Raw genomic sequence first — 22,069 nt, 5'->3', positions numbered from 1 at the left:
GCAAAAATGTATACGTTTCTGTTTTTTTCTGTCAAGATGGAGTGCTTGGTGTACATTAATGAGAAATAAAATGAACTTTTTGGATTTTGGCAAATGGCTGCAATGACAAAGTGAACATTTTTAAGGGGTCCGAATACTTTACGCACCTGCGCCCACTGTCTACAAAACAAACAAAAAAACAAAAAAAAAAAAAACTTTTTCCACCATTAATGTGACCTACAAACCTGTTCAGCTCATTTTTACGATCAGTAAAAACAACTGAGGTACTGCGGCTGCACTGTGCGCACACCCTCATGTAACGGGGTGTGTGGCTACGCTCAGAATGAACGAATCGCCACACCTGCCACCGTTTAAAGTGCCTCGACTCTCAACTCAAATGCCATATGTTCTAGGAGGCTTTTTTTGTTGTTGACATTTTTAAAACCCTTCATTGTTTTTGTTACTTTCTAGTAGAAGGCAAGTGGCATTTGGAACTGTTCATATTTCCCTCCACCTTGACTACGGCTCCAATTCCGACTGACTAACCTATTTTCCCAAGTGTTGTGAGAATGGTGGCAAAGTTTTCACATTTTTATCTTGCTCTCATTTTTCCTCCCATTCATAAAAACTTAACCTTTGACCCAAGCCGTGTACACTTCTTATATCCACTGTACTAATTCAAAATACAAATCAGCTGTCATTTCGGCAGTATTTTTTTTCCCCATTGCACTAATCATCTTATTGCCTCTGCTGCCGTTGTCACGTTGACTCCACTTTGCGTGTAATCACATTAGCTATCAATAATTAATGAGCAGCAGCTCGCCCACACCAGTTGTCTAGCAACGTCGCAATCAACGCATTGGCTTCACGGCGGACTAAATCATAATGTAGAGGCTTCGCCGCCTACCTCAGGCAAATGTGGGCCACGCATGTGACCTCTGTCAGGAAGTATAGAAGAAGAACAACGCCCCAACGCCTTTGCCTGCGGGTGCCTTCGTCGGAGCCCCGGGCACACATTAGCAGTCTTCATTGCTCATCAGCAGAGGGATGAAAGAAAGAAAAAAAAAAATGCAGCGAAATCTAATAAGTCATTAAGGGGAACGAGAGTGGAACAAAAGTCGTTGGTATTCATGCCCACTAAAACATGAGTTCATTTGATCATTGTTTTTGCTTGCTTTGCTTTGGAGGAGGCGTACATATGAGAGAGCATGTTCCTTTACTTTTATGACTTAATTGAGCCACTAAGAACTAGAGTGGTCTTACTGTATTCTAACTCTAGTTTTTCCTAAATCATCAGTTCAAAGCTGGGCCAACATCCAGCCAACAATTGCGATTCAGAGATTGATTAAAGACTCAGAAAGGAAGGAGGGCTTCAGCCTGGCTGCCAGTGCATCTACAAAACAAGTGAGCTGTGATTGATTGAGCCCTGAGCAACCGCGATGTCATTTTCAGTAGACAGAAGTGACAAAATGGCCGCCCCCTGAGATGGCTAAAAACGGGTGGATTAACTCTTATTCCACAAATGCATCAATCAGAATCTTCTTGTTTCAACTTGTGGGCCCGCATAGAACATATTCTTGAAAAAAATATTTGGGTCAACTTCCGCTTTAAGATCTTGATCGATGTTTGCTATATGGACCAATAACCACCAAGATATAAACCACCAGATTTTGGTACAGAAATTGCAAAAATGTCCAATCTGTATTATATAGAAAAATGGCAAGAAATTTTAATCACTGCAGTGGAGTATTGTTGATACAGTACGCAGTCTAGTTTATGGCATTAACAGAGAGTAGACTATTTTGTATTGTGTAATCATCAAAGGCCTGTTGTGGCAGGAGCACTTGTACCTTTTAGAAAGTCAAAGGCAAATTTTTTCTTCTTGCTTTCAACAAAGAGAAACATTTGACAACGAAAGACGCGCCTGTTCTTAAAACATTTCAGCTGATCCGGGCAAAAACCTGCGTTGCTATGGAAACTCTGGGACGGCGAACAGGCCAGTAAACGTGACCTCTCTCAAAGCACTGCGAAGACGCCTATCACACACAATTGTCATAATCCATCGGGCAAAACATTAACTCTCGACATCTTCTTCTGCTGTTGGGATTAACTGTTGTGAGGCCACAGTGGTGCTAAAAAGTGGAGGTATAATTATACTGGTACTACTTGGTAAACAGTAAAAACAGCATGTACTCTTATGTGTTAAATAAACCAAAATCAAGATAACCAAAGAAATTAAACCGACCCACACTAATCCAAGCAAAGAAGCTCCAAACCCAACAAACTAAACCAAGCAATATGTAAAATAATCCAATTAAAGACACTTCAAACGCCATCAACATCAAACAAATTAAACCTATAAAAGAAACAAAACCAAACATAAGTACAGTGGAACCTCGGAATTCGAACGACTCACGCAAATCGAACTTCGACCAAAAAATGTGAGTGAGAAATGCCTCCGGGTTCGACCTAATTCTCGGAGGCCGAACACCCGAGCAAAGCCTAACGACTGTTGAATTGAATGTTGAATTCAACTGAAAATGACATCACAACTGCTCACAACGACCAATCACGGCTCAGATTCTGAAAACAGGTCAGGCGCGATCGGTCGTTGTGAGCAGTTGTGATGTCATTTTCAGTCGACAGAAGACAAAATGGCCGCAGATGGCTGAAAAGGAGTGCATTTTGCTGCTTAATTTATATTACAAAAACGCAAAATTAATCAGAATGTTTCAACTAGTGGTCCATCCATGATCCAAACTGCTTATCCTCACAACAAATACTAAAAGTAATCCAACCAAAGGAACAAAATCAACCTAAGAAACTAAACCAACCAAAGTAATAATCAACTAAATCCAAATCAACCAAAAAAAACTAAACAAAATGTTTTCATTGGTTGTTTAGCTCCCCACTTTTTTTTTTTTTTTTTTTACAGATTACAGAGACTCTTGTCCTACGTGGACATGCAAGTTTTTCATCAGAGAGCATCACCAAAGCCTGTGCATAGGAAGCATCACCTTTGCTTCCCAGAAATGATGAGTTCCAGACACAGAAAGGAAAATTTCACCACTAGATAATTGCTAAGCTCCGCGGGGGTCCTTGGTGAGCGTAGTACTCTTGCCTGTTAGCTGGAGAGCCGCGCCGCTGCATTTCAATGCGAGTGCGCAGCTTTTCAAGGACAAATGACGATAAGGGCAGCAAAAGTTAATTTACATGTACTGGAGAAAATCTCCAACAAAGACATAGGAGGAAACGGACGCTCCGGAGCCAAGGACAGGCCACGCATTTCGTCTGTTTTTGAAATGATTTGCGCTTCGCGGCCATTGTGCCCATGAGTGCGCACGTTTGATGCAAACAAAAACAACAACAGACAAATCATTCTCACCGGTAATCTTTTCCATTTCAGTCAGCGTCTCCTGGTAGGAGCTGATGATGCCGCTGTATCGCGTTATCACCTCCTTCCGTAAGTTGTCCCAGTGTGGAGAAAGTTCCCCCAGCTCCTTCAGATCCTGCACCCTGCAGATAAACACACATTTTCAATGCACGGTTACTCTCTGTTGGTGTTCCGTGTCTGTGTAATCCTCACACAGAACATGAAAAAAGAAAACACAGAGTGGAATGCACCAATAGTGGAGTTCCATCAAACTTTTCAGTAACAATGGCTCTAAAACTACAAACTAAACTTGGATGTCATATAAGTAGGGACGTAACAATCGAAAATCAATGTAAAATCGATTCGCCCTGATTAATCGATTAGATTAATCGAAAATCGAGTTGATTAAATTCATCTACAAAATGATGTCTTTACGTTTTTTCATTCCAGATGCATAGCACATTTTGAATGTGTAGATCAAATTGTGCTTTTGCGCCAAACATCATAGCGTATTGTGTTTGTGGATGGCTACAGAACCACACTAGTGCACAGAGACAAACATGGTAGCAATTTTTTAAAAAATCGAATCCAATCGAAAATCGGGAACTGAAAACCGAGAATCGAGTCGAATCGGGAGTTGCGGCCCTAAACCAAAAAAGAGGTACACCAACTAAAGACTGCTACACCAACCAAAACTAAACCGGACAAAAACTAAACCCCTACCACTTTCAGAAGTGTGGTGTGCGTGCATGTTTGTGTGTCTTTGGCAACAATAAACCCCACCCCCAGAGGACAGCCTCTTTCAAGGCTTTGTCATCATTTACATGGAAAAGGCGGAATGGGATGGACACAACCAGCAATTTATCATCCATTAAAAGGACAGCGATACTACATTAATAAGGGCCTTGAAGGGGGTCCAAATTAAATCAGCCACAACTATAAGCTGTATGTAAAACAGTAATATGCTCTCTCGACATTGAATGAGCCCAATTTTCCGTAATTACGCCTCATGCATGTTGTATGTGCTCTGCGTGTATCTTCAAATGAAAGGCAGCAAAAAAAAAAAAAAAAAAAAATTCCCATTTCAATAGTATAGTTTATTTCTATTTGCATAATGTTCACAGGCAGAGGGCACTAGTGGATGTACAGTTCCATATCCTTATCAGCTCTGCATGGTGCGGCTTTTCCGGAAAATAAACACAACAGTTTCCAACCAAAGTACTCTGATGCTATTTTGCATTATAAAAGTGTACAATGCAGGTGGGTGTGATGATCCAATGGATAAACTCAAAGAGTGACATCTGCTCGGGGTGATAAGGCCGCGGGATGGCGGCGAGTGAGGCGGGTTATCGGTCTGCTTAATCAGAGTGCTATTGTCTGAGGAGGGCCGAGGCGCACAGAGATGAGACAATATGCATGTTAGAAAGCTGACGCTATCAATCGAATCTGCTGTTGGATGCCGTTTATTAAATAGACAATACACCTCCAAAATGAATGTGGCTCGATTTGGTCAAAAGTTTGAGCAACGTCAGGCGGAGCCCTTTATAAAGAGAAAGGAACTATATTTAGCAGCTAGTAAGGTAAAATAAAATGTACTCCTAAATTAACACATCTTGTCAAAATTAACGCTGTTACACTCTGTTGCTTTAAATGACCTCACCCGGTGTAAGTTTTCCAATTGTCTGCACCAATAAATTCAAGCACTGTATATCTTTGCCAATCACCAAATGGGTTTTTGCTGCTCATTCCTCATTATTCTCAAAATCGGTGATGATAATCTACTGGGGAGATGCCCTAACCGGTCTCCTACAGCTTTTATTTATGATATGAAAAGTCTGATGAAGGTCACTTGGCCGTAATGGCGGCTGTAAATTCAGCGTACGGTGTCACGGAGAGCCGCGAGCTGCTGTGCAGCCGCCTTTATTTCATGCTGTGTTATTGTGCTGGCTCAATTTTAATCACATAGGGGCTTTGTGCACCTGATCAATAAATCCTCTCCAAAATGAAAAGTGAAACACTGTACACACTTTCTAACCAACCACACAAACTAAATAAACCAAAGACAAAAAAGAAGGCAAAACAAAACAATCCAAATAAATTTCACCAACCAAACTACAGAAATGAAACTAAACCAACCAAGAAACAAACCAACCAGAACTAAATCATTCACAGAAACTTAACCAGGCAAAGAGACTAAGTCAATTAAAACAAACAAACCAAAATTAAAACAAACAAAGAAACTAAACCGATGACACGAAACCAAGCAAGAAACTAAACCAACCCAAAATAAATGGTTCAAAGGTACTACACCAACCACTGAAACTAACGCAACCAAAACCAACCACTAACTAAAGCAACCACACAAACTAATTCAACCACAGTAAACCAACCAAAACCGAGGTTTATTGAGTCCACCTGCGCTTGTCATCCCGGTCCCTGGCGTTTGCCGATTCCTACCCTCTGTGTCTTGTCCAGGTGTTCCTCGTATCGTCAACTCGTCTGTATTTATTTTGTTTGTGTTTACTTTAAATTAAACCATTCAATCTCTGCACTCCTGCTTTTGGGTCCTCCACCCCGCACCTGCGACAAAACCAACCAAAACAAACAAACGAACAAACCAAAACTACACCAACCAGAGATACTAAACTAGCGATGGGTTGATGATACCTCACGGAGTGTATTGACACAGTACACGAACTGTGTTGACACTGTATTGATACTGTGTTGGTCAGTCAACACTGACCTCTGCTGCACATCAAAAATCATTGCAGGTCACATGATGTAAAAAAGAATAAACTCGCATGCTGACCCAACATTAGCTTGTGAAATAATATGAAATCTTTATTCAATTGCTAATTTTGCACTTCCAATGCCATCTTTGTATATTGTATTTGCTCCATTTGCTTGCTGAATTCAAAATCTGCTTGTTTGTGTAAAGGCTCAAATGAGCATGTAATATATAACAAATGTATCTAATCAAATTTAGAGATAACGTGTAACTTATGTATGGGATTTTGTTAACCGAAGTGTTCAATCTCCATCCAACAAACCCACAACATGTCGATACAGTTTGTCTCCTTATAAACACAATTCGACATGGCACAGCCAAAAGAACACACTTCGTGTATTGGTCACATGATTTTTTCTTAAAGCTATACACGCACCAATACGCGGTTTCACCCGTGAGATCTCGGCACAGTGTTGATGCACCAGTGTTGCTCGTCCCATCGCTACACTAAACCAACCAAAACCAAATAAGCTAAACACACCAAGCTACACAAACTAAAACTAAACCAAATGGAGAAATTAAACCTACAAAATGAAACTAGTAACCAACGAAAAAAAATCATTCACAGATACTATACCAACCAAAGCAACAAGGCCAACCAAAACATTCAAACCAAAACTACACCAACCCCAGAAACTAAACCAAACCCAGTAACCCAACCCAAGCAAACCAACCAAAACCAAATAAAAACAAACCTCAACTAAACCATCCAAAGAAATGAAATCATCCCAAAAAAATAAACAACCAAAGAAACTAAACCATCAAAACACAACATTCCCACAAAGCTGGAAATAAGACAAACCATCATGCTTTTGACACACATTACCACTGCTTGTTTATTAATAAGCACCCAAAGATTTTTTTCTTAAATATTAACGAGGCACGTTTTAATGGAATGGTGTTTCAATGACAACCTCGTGCGTCCTCCTTTCAGAGTGCGGAGGCGCGCTGTGCCTCCACCTCGCTGAAAATACACGACAACACATCAAAGCCAGCGAGCGCAAATGAGGGAGAAACATTTTGTATGGTGGTCATGCTTTGGTAAACCCTGCTGTGCTCACATGTGCTGCATTACATTGATAAAATACTAATACATATTTAATGATCAACTCTAAATGTAGCATAAATGATCCGTGCAGGGAGCAAATCAGAATCTTAATCACTCTTCATTGCTGACAAAAATAATTTAAGTCCTCCTCAAACTCAAAGCTCATATTAGATTTAATAAACACAAGCATTCGTTTATTTTGGTACATATTAGTTTTGGTGTGAAGGCATGGAATTAAAGCTATGATGATGTACCAAAAATAGCACGATGCTTGATAGGAATTTAGTATAGCATTACCGTATATTGTGCGAATCGCTTCGTATAAGATGCCCACAAACACCTCACAAACATGGCCGTCATGCTGCGATGCACTCCACTAATGTATATGTAGCACCCTCAACAAAAATGGCCGACATGCACCGAGATCGCTCTCAAACATGGCTGACACGATACAAAAGGCTCCTAAAATATGGGCGACACCGCAACATACTACACCAGGTGTGTCCAAACTTTTTCCTCTGAGGGCCACATTCATAAAAATAGAAGGCCCCTTTGGAATTCTACGCCATTATTAAAAATGGTGAAACCAAGTAATTTCATATTGTTTATAAACTGTAGTTATTAAAAAAAACAAACACCACAGCTTTCTATAAAGCGATGAGATTTTGGGGTCTGAGACGCACTAGAAAAGATCCGCCCCTGTATTGTGTTTATCTCCACAATGAGTAAGTTTGTCTGTAGTAAGTTTACATTATTTCTTAGGGTCATTAATTGGACCTTGACAAGGAGCAGAAAGTGTAGAAAACCATTTTTGCTTATGAGCTTTATTCACCTTAAGAGAAATGTTGATACTCTTTTACCAAGTTGTCAATCTCTTGGCGTCTTTGCGTATCGTTAGCATAGTAGCATAACTGCCCAAGTCAGTTCAATAAAATACAGGCCCATATGCAGGTGCCTTCTGCAATTTCATTCTTAAAAATGTACTTGGCAAATTCCATGTATGTGACAAATTTGAAAACAAGGTGGAGGGCTAATTATTTGTCACAAATCCATTGACACCTTCAAAACAGAAATACTGACAATGAATGAAAACAGTTTGGTACACTTCAGCATTGTAAACTGGTATGTTTTCATTGACTATCAAACAGTAGCCTATATTAATTTAGCGTCAGCAGTTATTTGCTTAATGTACTGCATACGTTCTCTCTTGGATGACGGTGGCTAGGAGTGGATGGCTGTTCTGTGTTTGCGTGTGTTACCAGATTTTAGTTCTTATATTTTTTACTTTCTCTTTTCTGAATGTCTTTCGATCGATGCTTCTTTTCAGCAAGTGCAATTATATGCCTCCATCTTTTTCATGATCCGAAACAGGCTCTCGTTGTCCTCCAATCAGTTCAAACAAAACAAAAGCCAGCAAAGCTATGTGGTGGCGTAATCCAAGTGAATCACAAAAACTATATATATATATATATATATATATATATATATATATATATATATATATATATCTGAGCCATGATTGGTCATTATCTGAGCCCTGAGCTATTGTGTTGTTATTTTCAGTTGACAGAAGTGACAAAATGGCTGCCCCCTGAGATGGCCAAAAACGAGTAGATTTTGCTGCTTAAATCATATTCCACAAACGCAATATTAATCAGAATGCCTTGTTTCAACTAGTGGGCCTGCAGAGAACAGTCTGGAAAAAAACGTTTGGGTTGACTTCCGCTTTAAAAAATAACTCATGCTATTATGTTGAAAGTATTTAGAAAATCTCTACATTAAGCCAAGTTTTTAGTATTAGTAGAGACTTGTAGTAGTCTTGAATTGGGGATTTGGGCGTCGCAAACTCCCTTTTCGACACCCACACTTTTCATGTAGCTTTTAAGAAAAAAACGAAACTACAATGAACTAAAAAAAAAAAAAAAATGTGATGTGGACCGAGCCAAACGTTATTTTGAGTATAACTTGGGCGGCATGCTGCGAAAGACTCCACAAACATGGCCACAACGGTGAGACACTCTCCACAAATGTTGGCGGCTAAGTGCAAAACACTCCGAAAAACATGACTGACTCATTGTGTCACTCTCTAAACATGATTCTGTAACACTTTCCACAAAAATGGCATTTTGTATCACACTCCTCAAACATGGCTCACATTAGCAACGTGAAGATTTCTCAAAAATGACAGCCTGCCAAAACGCTGAGTCCGGTTAGAATGGCCACTGAGTTCAACCTGAGTTCAGTGCGCCGAGAATTTTGAAAATCAGATGATGGGTTACAGAGAAAGTGTGTTTTTTGTGTCGGAAAAAATGGTCTTTTTGGAGAATGGTTTTGCTTGAGCAAATCTAGTAAAAAATGCCTTCAAATTTGAGTAAGACAGTATATCTTATTTATTGACAAATCATCATCTGCTACCAGGGGAACCCTTCTCAGATTGGCTGACTGGTTTCAGCTAAAAATATCCACCAGAAAATTCACAGGAGCCACAATTCCAAGTTGTTCTCCAAGTCAATGCGTCAAAATTACTGTGACGTTTCAATCACTGGCCCTAAAAGAAAAATGTCGATTCAAATAGAACAAATGGAACGCTGCTGTGAGAAGAGCAGTGCGGGTAGTGGAATAAGTTGAGTACTTTAGACAATTATTTTACCTGAACGTATTTGTTATGGAGGATTTTGGAGACATATGAAGTGCTTATTCCATTTTAGTTTTTTTTTTAGAAAATCCCACAAAAATGGTGGCCACTTGTCATCAAATTCGTACTGACATGGTACAACACATCACAATCACTGGTGACACGTTACAACATATTGGCTCCACAAACTAAAACATGTCTGTCACGATGCAACTAATTTCTCAAGTATGGCTGACATGTTTGATACACTCCAAAAAAACATGGCTGGCATTCTTTGCTGAAAACTCTATTCTGTATTATTCCATTAAACCGCATGCCATGACACAATTCTTTACTACATATTCTTTTCTGAATCATAATATATATATATTTTTGCATTGTACTATAAAATGAATATTACTGGTAAGAATGATGTTTTTTAGTGAGTTGAAAAGAAGCTTGGAAACAAAGGCAGGCCTGTGCATGATTATGTCGAAATAATGGCTTTGTCATTTATGTATGTTGCACTTGATGCGCGCGTGTCCTTGAGCTTGCTATACAAATCAACCCGGCCCTCTTCTGTCACGATTATGAACCAAATGTTTGTCTGGATCGGATTTTTCATCTTTCTTGTTTTGACATGAGCAGAAGGAACTGACCGGAAACATTGTGCGTGTCCGCGTCCGCGTGTGCGTGCACGTGCGTTATGGATGAAGTGAGGTTGCCAAGGACGACAGGACACCGGCGGAATGATCTGTGGTGCCAACTTTATTCAAGCCTGAAGAAGGAGACTCATCTGATCTTGACCTGTTCTCAAACTCATGCCGTACCAGACTTGAATTTGTATATTTGTCATGTGTCGGTACACACGTTTGTTTTGAAGAGAACATTATGTGACTGGATGCAACGAGGTTAAAACCAAGGTAAAAGAACTCCCCTTTTAAATAGGAAGTCAACCCCAACCATTTCTTTACAATAATATGTTCTATGCGCCTCCATTCGTCCAAACACGTCATTTTGATTAATATTGAATATGTGGAATATGAGTTAAGCAGCAAAATCCGTTTTTTGGCCATCTTGGGGGGGCGGCCATTTTGCCACTTTCTGCTGACTGAGAATGTCATCACAGTTGCTCAGGGCTCAGGTAACAACCAATCACGGCTCACCTGTTTTCTGAAGCTCAGCCGTGATTGATTGTTACCTGAGCCCTGCGCAACTGTGATGTCATTTTAAATCAACAGTAAGTGGCAAAATGGCCGCCCCATGACATGGACAAAAACGGGTGGATTTTACAGCTTGATCATATTTCACAAACACAATGTCAATCAGAATGCTGTGATTAGACTAGTGGGGCTGTGAAGAACATTTTGGGGTTGACTACATACATTATATATGTATATACGTAAATATACATGCATACATATACACACGCACACGCCCACACACACAGAAAAGCTCATTCATATTGTTTATAGTCAACAAGAAAGTCGTCGCTTCATATCGAAACGAAATCCCACTGAATCAAGACGGATTCTTTCGGTTTAAAATGAACTGTCCTTGAATCGTGTCCCCAGCGTATTGAGATACATATCAAATCGTCTTTTATTGGTGAGATGCACACCTCTACTTGTGACATTCAAAGCTCATGCAAGAAGGTAGGACCGAATAAGAAACACAAGTCACGGCGCATTGGAAAAATACACGCCGACTGAAATTGGTTATGATTTGTCCAGTAGTTTGTCCATGAAACTTTCTACTGCCTTACAACGCTTGCGGCCAATAATAGAAGACAATGACGCCGTGTGTTTTTGTTACAATGCAGTTAGGTGCACTTGGACTTGGAAACCGAAAAAATGATTCGGAAATGAAGCAAAAAGCTCATGTGACGTTATGTCTTACCTGCTCATGTCCTCTTGCATGTAGAGCGAGAGCAGCTGCTTGGGGATGCTGAAGGACAACGTGCACTCCTCCATTTGCTCGCGCACCAGCATCCACTTGCTGTCCACTGTCTGGAACCTGTATACTTTGCATACTGGGTTGGTGAAAACTGTGGAGAAGGAGGCATACAAATGAGGCACATGAGATGAAAAGAGGGGGGGGGAAAAAAGCACTGCTGGCACACTAAATCCTTCAAAGTCAAAGGACGGATTCAATTTGATGATCAATAGCTGTGTCCTCCCGCAGATAAGCCGTTCTTCGTCTTATTCTACTTTTGTAGTAAGAGAAACATTGTCCTTCCACCATTTTCATTTTAAGTGCTTAATGGCGCTGCGTGCACATTGATCAATGACTAGCGAGTTGCATAATCATGCAACTAGTGACATTTAATGGTTACTAGTCAACACCAATTAGTACCGATGTAATGATAATGACTGACATGGACAGTAGTATGACCAATGGGTGAATGATGTAGCAAGTGTCACGTACATTTACCAATGTAAGACCTTAGTGGTACTGTGAGTGATGATTAACATCTAGGCTCAGAAAAGACTAGCAGGTGGCAAAATCAATTTGACTAATTTTTTTCCTAACACACAGGTGGGTAGTAGTGGGAATTTTGAGCAGATTGGGTTACTTTTACTCAAGGGTGGGTTCATTATTTTAACCCAGCAGATTGGGTTCAAGACTGGATTTGCTGGTCGCCATTTTGGTAAAAAATAAATAAATCTAACATTACAGTACATGTATTTTCAGAGGCTGTTTTTAAACAAAATAAATGCTTTATCCTTCTATAAAATCGGCTGCGACTTTGGAACACATGGTTCACCAATGGGCACTAGGTAGCCCCAGTTGACCAGCGATGGGACATTGCGATTTTCTAGGAATGTTGTCAAAATGATCATTTGAAAATGTAAAGTCTACCAGAGATTTATAGAAAACGTGTTACATTCGTCCGTTTCCTAAATATTGTGAGGAATCATTCACACGATTACTGCCTGCACATAAAACAAATCATTGTTTAATAATAACATAATAAAAACATTAAAAAAAAGGTAATTTATGGAAATGTGTTACTTCAGAAGTGCATATCAAACTGCTAACCATTCACATTAATCAGTACCCAAGAAGAAGCTCTCCATTTAGGAAAAGGTTGGGGACCACTGGATTAACATTCTGATTCAACAATGACTAGCGAGAGAGCTAATCAACCAACTAGTGACAGCAATGGCTGCCATTTAGATCAATTAGTGGGTGTGAGTGACAGGTCGTAAACCTAAGATAAAAGACAGAAAGCAATGTTGGGACAGTAAATCCTTCAAAGTCAAACTGAGAAGAAAGACAAATTCAATTTGATGATCAATAGTTGCGTCTCTCGCAGATAAGCAGCCATTCATCTTCCACTTTTGTCGTCAGAAAGCGAAAAATTGTCCTCACTTTCTCCATTGACATTTTAATTACATATTTATTGTGCAACAGTCGAGTCATTTTGAAACCGCAAACCGCCCGACTTCCTCCCCATTAAACCAATTTCTATTCCCGCACATCTTCCGCCGAGCGGCTCAAAAAGTGAAAATGTCGACGGCGTGGAGGAGCGCTAATGCTCTTATCTGCACGCTAGCAGCAGGAGGCGAGAAAGCGGCGCGCCTTGAAACGCTGTTTACCGCCGCTTTCTGCGTCCCAATGCTGCAGTCAGACAGCGAGTCAGTCAATAGGTCGGCCACTGTGAAATGTTGCGCTGACAACTGGAGGCATTGAAACACGCACGGCCGCCCTAAGTGGGAGGTGCGCTACTTTAGGCTGCTCCCTGACAAAATACTCCACGCTACTGTACTGTGGCAGACTCCGCTCCAAGATGTTATGCATTCATGCAAATCTGTATCAAAACTGTGTCAATCAAACAATAACTTTTCCTTTTCAGATTGAGTTTCATAGTCACAGTTTACTGAGCTTAGCTATATTATGTCCAAGGCTGAATCATTTTGAAACACTTTAATTGCGATTTTATTCCCCCCCCTTAATATGCCATTATTTTTTCAAGGTCCTCTTCCTGTGTATTTTTAACAAACGCAAGCACTAAATATGCTAAAAAATCTGACTCATTTTCCAAAGATGTTTTTGTCTTTTAGGTTAGGCTTATGCTAAAATAAAGGAAAATGAACCATGAATTACTATGAAAGAGTTTATCGACTTCCATTTACTGAAAACACTTTTGACGTGTTTTTGTCTTTAAAGCGCTCGCCAGTGGTTTGCATTCCGTCAGTAGCGACTGAAAGTCCGTCGTTAACGGAAGCTTTGAAACACTGACGGGATAAGCCCCGACGGAAGCGATTTTCATCCATCATGCGAACCGAACCGTTAAACACCTGCAGCGGTGAGCTGTTAGGTCAGTATCGACTGGAGGTCTGTCAGTCCATCACTGACGGACTGCCGTTTCGCTGGTGGACTGACAGAAACTTGGAACCACTGACGGAATAAGCGAGTTTCATTCGTCACCCGAACAGCCACGAACCCGAAAAGCAAAAGCGACTTCTTCGGCAAATTATGTTTTGCGGCACATATTGGCGAGTTAGCCCCGCGTGACCTGCTGGCTTTCGTAACAGTAGGTTCAGACCAAAAGTGAAATATTGCAACGCGACACGTGTGTTTGTTCGACTACTGCATGTGACTACACCGGGTTTCCTTTGAACACTGTCTTGTGGTGTTATTGCCATGTTGTTAAAGTAAAGTGCATTGTTACAGCTGTAGCTGTTATGAAATGCACCATATAAATCGTCGCTGTCCTGTGAAAAACACTTATGTCCAATTCTGGAAATTGTTTTGTTGACATGTTTCTGTAACGCGGAAACATCATTCACGTAAAAATAAGAAAAATGGAAAAAAATGGACATGGGTGTTTTTCACAGGACAGCGGCGATATGTAAACAATCAAGCCCACCGACTGACTGAAATGAAGCAGTTTCTTCCCCCAATTTTCAGCCTTGCGATTTGAAAATTGCATTCTACTACATTGCGATTCGAATTCGATTAATTGTTCAACTCTGTTTGACCAATGACGAGTGATTGACCTAATGACTGACATGTCCCTCACTATTCAAGTGAATCGTGACGAAGCGTCAAGAACCATCTTTCGCATCAGTATATCTTTTTGCAATAGCTCATGTTTAAGCCTCGCACATAAATCTTTGATTAGTTTTCATTGTTTTTAACATCCCTCTTCATCAAAGAGGCTCCATGTTGCGATTAATTCAATTAGCATTGAGGTGGCCTTTCAAAGCCCTTCAGGTAATTGGCTTTGGGGCCAAAGTATCCACTTTCATCATTTACTATTCCATTAAATGGCTGTTTTGGGCCAGAAGTGACATTTAGCGAATAGCAAAAGCTGCTCCATCAGCAGTGAGAAAGTGAAATAAGAAGAGGTTTGACTTCACAAGGTTGCAACCCCCCCCCGCTGTGTCAAAACTTCAAGGCCCGTTGTCATGGAGTCGCTATTCATTTTTTGGGGGTTGTTTTGCAGTCATTGGGTGGGCAGCCTGTTGTGGTAGGCACTTCCCCTCCCAGATGAAATGTGTGCGATGAAGTTTAATCCTTCACATTTATCGCCTTTCAAAATGAGCATGAAGACGGCAAGCGAGGTGTGTGTGTGTGGGGGGGGGGGGTTGTGTTCTCCCGAAGTCATTTTCTTAAGAGGTGCGAGGAAGAGAAGCTGCGGTGGAGCGACAACAGAAGAAGTTCAAGGGTTAATCTGCTTCCCTGACGTTCAAGTGTTGCACTCCCCATTACGTTAAATCATTTGAGGACCCTCCCTCAATGTGTTGCCTGGTCAATCCACAAGCCACTCCTAAATGTGCAGTGCCACTGATTGGTCCGTTTAACCACTCAACCGCTGGTCAATCAGCATGTCAGTTGTTACGCAGGCTGGCAGGTCTTGTCACTCTGACTGTGTCTGTCAATCATCACACACAGAACATTTGATTGCTCTGTTGCTACCTTTACTCTCCAATGGTCAGTCTACAGGACTGATTTGTTGACATTTATGTTCCTCATTAGTCATTCGCAAATCATCAGACACCAGTACCAGTGATTGGTTCCATCAAATGACAGTGGTACACGGTGCAATGATGAGACTCACCAGTGACTTTAATTTTATTTAATTTATTCATTAATATAATTTATTTAATTTAATTTAAATCTGTAAAAACTATGTTGTGAGTGACATCTCTTCTGCGCATGCCGGTCACTTTGGGGATGCATATGTTCAAACACCAGACAGACCGAGGTCGTATTGATAATGTCACGTGAACGCTTAGACAAAAAAATTGGATTGTACCCAAAATCCGAATTGAGCATTTCGACCTGGGGTGTGAATGGGCACAAGTACCTGGTCCTGTCAGGAGGTGGTCTCTGTCGATGCAGCTGTGGGATGTAGACTCGCACACTAAGGGACACTGCAAAGATCACAAAAATACAATTAACAAGACCAACACAAACATATGATTTACAAAAATAACCAGCGCTGGGCATTCTGCCTATGTGACAGACCGGTCTGTCTATCCGCCTGTGATGGACGCCCATTCTGTAGGCGATAAATGATAGACGGCAAACTTAAAAAAAAAAAAAATAGTCGGACTACGCATAGATGGAAGGCCATTTTTTCCCCCGTCTATGTAATCGTCTATTTTCGCGGTGAGGCTTCAATGGCGGCGGCGAGGCTTCAGTTTCCTGTTGGCAGCGGCCGAGGTGCTTTAACGTTTAGTTGATCCGGCCGGATAAAATGGTGGATAGACGGACGGCGGAAGGCCACCCCGGCTGTAGGTGGAAGGCAATAAATATACTGCGAATTTTTGGTAAAATTCCCAGCTCTGAAAATAACACACAGAAAGATCCTAGTTGTCAACTTCCAACCACACACAGAAGCATCCAGAGAGGCCTTGCAGTGCAATCACCGAACCCACCGCTGAGACCTCGCTGATTGCCCCGTGCCTCTGATGACCATTGATGTTCATTGCAGCTACCATGGCTGGAACCACGATCAACTCCCCATTGTGCCTGCCCTCTTCACTTCAAAAGACTAGAGACCTTTTCACACTGCACTTAGCAATTTACTGTTGATGAACCCATTCGCGGCATATGTGCTGTGAGGGCGTGAGGATGGAACACCATGTCAGACCTCACAAGGTGTCCATTTGGTGTGACACGAAGTGCCCTCAAGTTGAAAAATGTTCCGCGCCAGAGAGGCATTGAGGTGACATCAGAAGGTACATTCAAACGGCTATGGCAAGCGGTCAACAGTCTGACAATTGAAAATTTCACCTAAATTTACATTTCTGAAATTACTTGGACTGCTGGAAAATTTGTGAGTCAATTTTACCCCCACCATTCTGAGTGTATCGACCTTTCATACAGAAGAGCGGCATTGGGAAAAAAAACCTGTAAAGCAGACACTTTTCACAGGAGTGTGAAAAACTCTTTATATGAATGACTCTCTTATGAGTTCTCTCTGTAAAAAGTGCAATCTAAATAAAATTATCTAAGTTAATTATGTATTAGACCAAGGTTACTAAAATATAATTAAATTCCTAAAGTGCTCATATACATTTTTTTTCAATGAGCTGAATGTCCATTCATAGAGGTCTGTCAGGCCATATCCGATAATATAATATTCAAAACTAAATGTCATGTTCATTTAAAATAACACAAACTGTATGAAATTCCCAATTTGGTATAAATTAAAATAAATTTAGAATGAAACAAAACAAAAGATGACACGACCCCTGCCATGAATAAAAAACAGATATTACAGGAGAAGGAGAAAAACAATTGTCTTTTTAAATACCAAAGACAAAGAACCACAGAAAGTAACTATACAAAGGGGCTTCACACTTCAAGTGTGAGAAAGAATAACGGAATGCAGTTTGGTATTTGAACCCAAGTGTAGGATTAACAATAATCCTCAAACGTTTACACTCGCAAATTATATCAACAACTCAGCTATCGATAGCAATTTTGACAATAAACATGTAAAACACTCGAGTTGAGCATTGTGGAGCAACAAGTAATGGCTATTGCTAACAAGGTACTTGCGTGTCGCTTTTATTGTCATTGTGGCAAACAGTCAACAACATTTATGTGGTAAACACACACACACACACAACTAGTCCGCTTCAATGACACAAACAAATGAACAGAAAATTAATAAATACTAAAAGCAGAAGTCAACCCAAACATATTTTTTCCAAGAATATGTTCCCAGCAGGCCCACTAGTTGAAACATGGCATTCTTGTTAATTTTGCGTTTGTGGAATATAAGTGAAGCAGCAAAATGCACTCGTTTTTAGCCATCCCTGGGGGCGGCCATTTTGTCACTTCTGTCGACTGAAAATGACATCACAACTGCTCACAACGACCAATCACGGCTGACCTGTTTTCTGAATCTGAGCCGTGATTGGTCATTGTGATGTCATTGTCAGTCGACAGACGACAAAATGGCCACCCCCAGAAATGGCTAAAAACGAGTCGATTTCGTTGCTTAACTTGTATTCCACAAACTCAAAATTAATAAGAATGCCATGTTTCAACTAGTGGGCCTGTTGGGAACATATTGTTGAAAAAAATATGTTTGGGTTGCCTTCCGCTTTAAGGTACCAACACCATCGAGATGAACATATTTTTCCATGAAATGAATGACTTCAATGCATTTTCTAACAAGTTGTCAACGTGTCTTTAGGATGAAGACAAATCCAGGTGTACACGTGCTGATTCAACTAAAACACATAGTTAAGGAAAACATTGTTCAATGAGGACACACCAACCTCGCAGTCGGTGTCGACCTCGTGCGCACTAAGCTGTGCGAAGTCAACTTTCGCTTGCAGTCAGACTACGATGAGAACACCTGATCTCGCCTGACCTTGGAAAGGGCCTGAATAGGTTGAGGGCCACAAATAGGATGAGTGCCCCTGCGCTAGAGCCTCTCCCAGGACCAACGGTCGCACAATTTGGAATCCAAACACACAAAAAAAAATAGAAATAAATATACATTGCCTTCAGATGCCATCCATATCCGTCTTGACACGGCCTTATGTTTGTGATGCGCACGTACCGGGATGATGCATTAAGTCTGGTCTCCTCTTCACACAAATCGTGACAAGAGGCCGTTTTTCTTGCTGCATGAGTCATTGAACAAGGTTAGACAGGCAAAGCTGTCACAGGAAAAGAAGCATAATGTTGGCTAGGCCTCATCTATCAGCAGCAAGAGTCAGATAGGCGCTACAGCGCTCGTACGATAGCGCTGAGCAGTGGCAAGAGGTCTCGGAAGAGGATCGAGTTGAGGAGAGGAAAAGCCTGGGGCCACAGTCTGGAAAAGAGACCCCTTACCCCTTCCCCAATAGTTGTCAGCATGTGTTTCATGGGCTCACGATCAAAAGGTGATCAGAGGCTCGCTCTTGGTTTATGAGGTCACACACATGCAGTATTCATGAGGGACACACATGGACATGTCCCTCTCCTTCATCTTCTGCAGTAGGAACAACAGACACAAGGAGAAATGTGCAAACGCACACCGACCCACGCCAAGGGTGATCTTTTCTAGGTTATTACAAAAAGAAGGGATTTGATATATGTCTTTATCTCAGTTGGCATTTTTACATAATTGAACACTTTTTCATCTTTTTTGTGGTGAATCTTCAAAATGAAGTCTTTGACACTACGGTTTAATTGTCATTTTTTTCCCAAATGCATTTCAATGGGTGGCGGCACGGTGGTCGACTGGTTAGCACGTCCGCCTCACAGTTCAGAGGTCGTGGGTTCGATCCCGGCTCCGGCCTCCCTGTGTGGAGTTTGCATGTTCTCCCCGTGCCTGCGTGGGTTTTCTCCGGGCACTCCGGTTTCCTCCCACATTCCAAAAACATGCATGGTAAGTTGATTGGATACTCTAAATTGCCCCTAGGTGTGATTGTGAGTGCGGATGTTTGTCTCTGTGTGCCCTGCGATTGGCTGGCAACCAGTTCAGGGTGTCCCCCGCCTACTGCCCAAAGACAGCTGGGATAGGCTCCAGCACGCCCCGCGACCCTTGTGAGGAGAAGCGGTACAGATAATGGATGGATGGATTTCAATGGGTGTCAATTAAATATATATATATATTTTTTTTCAGCTTTTCATGGCGAATCTTCAAAATGAAGTCTTTGACACTAGGGTTTAATTGTCATTTTTTTCCAAACGCATTTCAGTGGGCGTCAATTAAATGCAAATTTTGGCTCTTCGTGGTGCGGGCCAGTCCCAAACCCTCGTGAATAGTGAGGTCAACTGTGAAGTGAATAAACAATGTGTATTGTGCACATGCGTGAGGGCGAAGCGGGATACCTAAAGACAGAAATGTGGAAGTTTCGGTGCACGGCTGGTTCAGGAGCAATTGAGAGCGAAGATTCTTGATTGAGTTTAAAAAGCATAAGGGAACAACTGCCATAAATACAGCCATCCGTATTTGCACGAGGTCTGTTCCTACACTGGCGATGTAACCTGAATTTTGCCGTATGTCGGATTTCACTGTTAAAATTTACAGCAAAATGCTTGGTATATAAAAAAAATAATAATAATAATACATTACAATAAAAACATAAGATGCTGTACTTAGCATTACTGCTGAGAGGTGGATGGAGAAGAAGGCAAGGAGGGCGAAAAAGGCAAAGATGCTGCCGGCACACATCGACACGATCGAGACAACCGCAAGGAATACTGGTCTTTGTAGTGCCGGAAGTGCCTGTATGCGGAAGTGCGTTGTTTGGCACGAAATCCATCGCAAATACACAAGCAGAGGTAAAGAAGTTCAGAGACGCAGCACAAAAGCACACTTTTGGAGCGAGGAGGAAACCGGCTGCTTCGTTCAGCTGGTGAGCGACGTGAATATCAAGTGTTTTATTGACAGTTGAAAGTAACGCGCGGAAATGACGTCCACTTCGGTAACAACGCCATGCGACGCCATCACAGTGGCTTATACAAATGCCGGAGCAACTCTTTCCACTCATTCATGTAAACGGGATATTTCAGAATGTTTCAGAAATCGGAATTTTGACCTTCACCCGAATATTGACTGCATGTAAGCGTATTCACTATGATGCTGGGGACGGAAGAAAAGTCGAAACATCAATGTACATCGTAAATCGAGGACTGCCTGCATACACATACACACACACACACACTGTGTGGAGGCGTGTGAGACTTGGTGTTGGTAATTGGCAACATACTTTTTAAAAATCTAATCATTAAGTGATTTATTTTTTGTTTTGTTTGTTTTGTTGTAAGATAAGTTTAAAATGGTACTTTGGGGACATGGTTTGTGGGGTATTTACAGTTCAAAATATAGTAAAGTGAATAAAAAATTAGGGGGGCATCAAATATTTGTGGATTTCCTATTTACGAATTTCTATCCTCCTGTGGATTCCTGTAATGGGTTCTTTTGCCAACATGCATACAGTCTAGGCAGACATGCACACACACTAACAACCAATTTTTGACATGTCCTTCCCTTCATCTTTTGCAACAAAACTAATACAACAAGAAATGAGCAGTGACAACACACATGCACAAGCCCATGCCACACGCGCACACACATTTTTTGTCATATCCCTCCCTCCGTCTTTTGCTGCAGAAACAACACACACAAACAGAAATGTGGCGCGACAACACACACAGATCACACACTAACCCACACTCCTTTTCAGTTTTTATCATCTGCCTCCCTTCATCTTCTGCAACAACACACGCAGAATATGTGTGTAATGACAACACTCACGCGCACGCACGCACACACACACACACACACACACACACCCACGCACACAGAGGGCGACAGATTCATCATCAAGACATGGGCAGATTGTCAGTGACACTGCGGAGCCTGGCAGGGAACCTCCCTTCACCAGCCACACGAGTGGGCACAACCCAAAGTCAGTCAGCCATGTGAGAAGCCCTCAGCCAATTATATAAGACAGTGATGCATGTGTATACACGCACACGCACGCACACAGAGAAGAAAAAAGAAAAAAAAAAAAAACTCTGAAGCCATGCGGTGTGGTGCAAGAAAACCACAACGTTTCCTTAAACAGACCCCGATTTAAAACAAGCGCTACTAAGCGTGTACGGGCATTCGGAAAGAATACATACAACGTCATTCCTGGCGTGCCGGCATCCCATTGGGAATAAGGGAAAAAGGTCCGGTTACTCCCGTGATGGTGGCTTTCGAGGGAAGATGAGTGCTTTGTAAGAGATTAGTGCACGCACACACATTGCAAATCCCCATTAGGCCACATTGGAAGTCCTCTAATCTCATTGGTG

General features: G+C 41.4%; 1 protein-coding gene across 11 annotated transcripts in view; it reads right to left on the bottom strand.

Moving 5' to 3' along the window:
* Positions 1 to 22,069, bottom strand: part of inpp4b (inositol polyphosphate-4-phosphatase type II B) — a 191,256-nt gene that overhangs the window by 36,853 nt on the left and 132,334 nt on the right. For 10 of the 11 annotated variants that reach the window (XM_086032471.1, XM_086032469.1, XM_086032472.1 and 7 more), the window contains 3 exons: positions 16,122 to 16,188; positions 11,702 to 11,849; positions 3,365 to 3,495 (listed from right to left, as the gene is read on the bottom strand). In XM_086032471.1, coding sequence (XP_085888597.1) covers positions 3,365 to 3,495; positions 11,702 to 11,849; positions 16,122 to 16,188 — 346 coding nt within the window. Of the gene's footprint in view, positions 1 to 3,364; positions 3,496 to 11,701; positions 11,850 to 16,121; positions 16,189 to 21,898; positions 22,004 to 22,069 lie in introns of those variants that run through there. The other variant, XM_086032479.1, reaches the window with a different exon arrangement.

Source organism: Filicampus tigris, chromosome 6 (genome assembly GCF_054856515.1).
Source record: "Filicampus tigris isolate MCC_2025a chromosome 6, RoL_Ftig_1.0, whole genome shotgun sequence".
NCBI classification, from domain to species: domain Eukaryota; kingdom Metazoa; phylum Chordata; class Actinopteri; order Syngnathiformes; family Syngnathidae; genus Filicampus; species Filicampus tigris.
The sequence above is the reverse complement of the archived record's forward strand: the minus strand, read 5'-3'. Positions and strand labels throughout refer to the sequence as shown.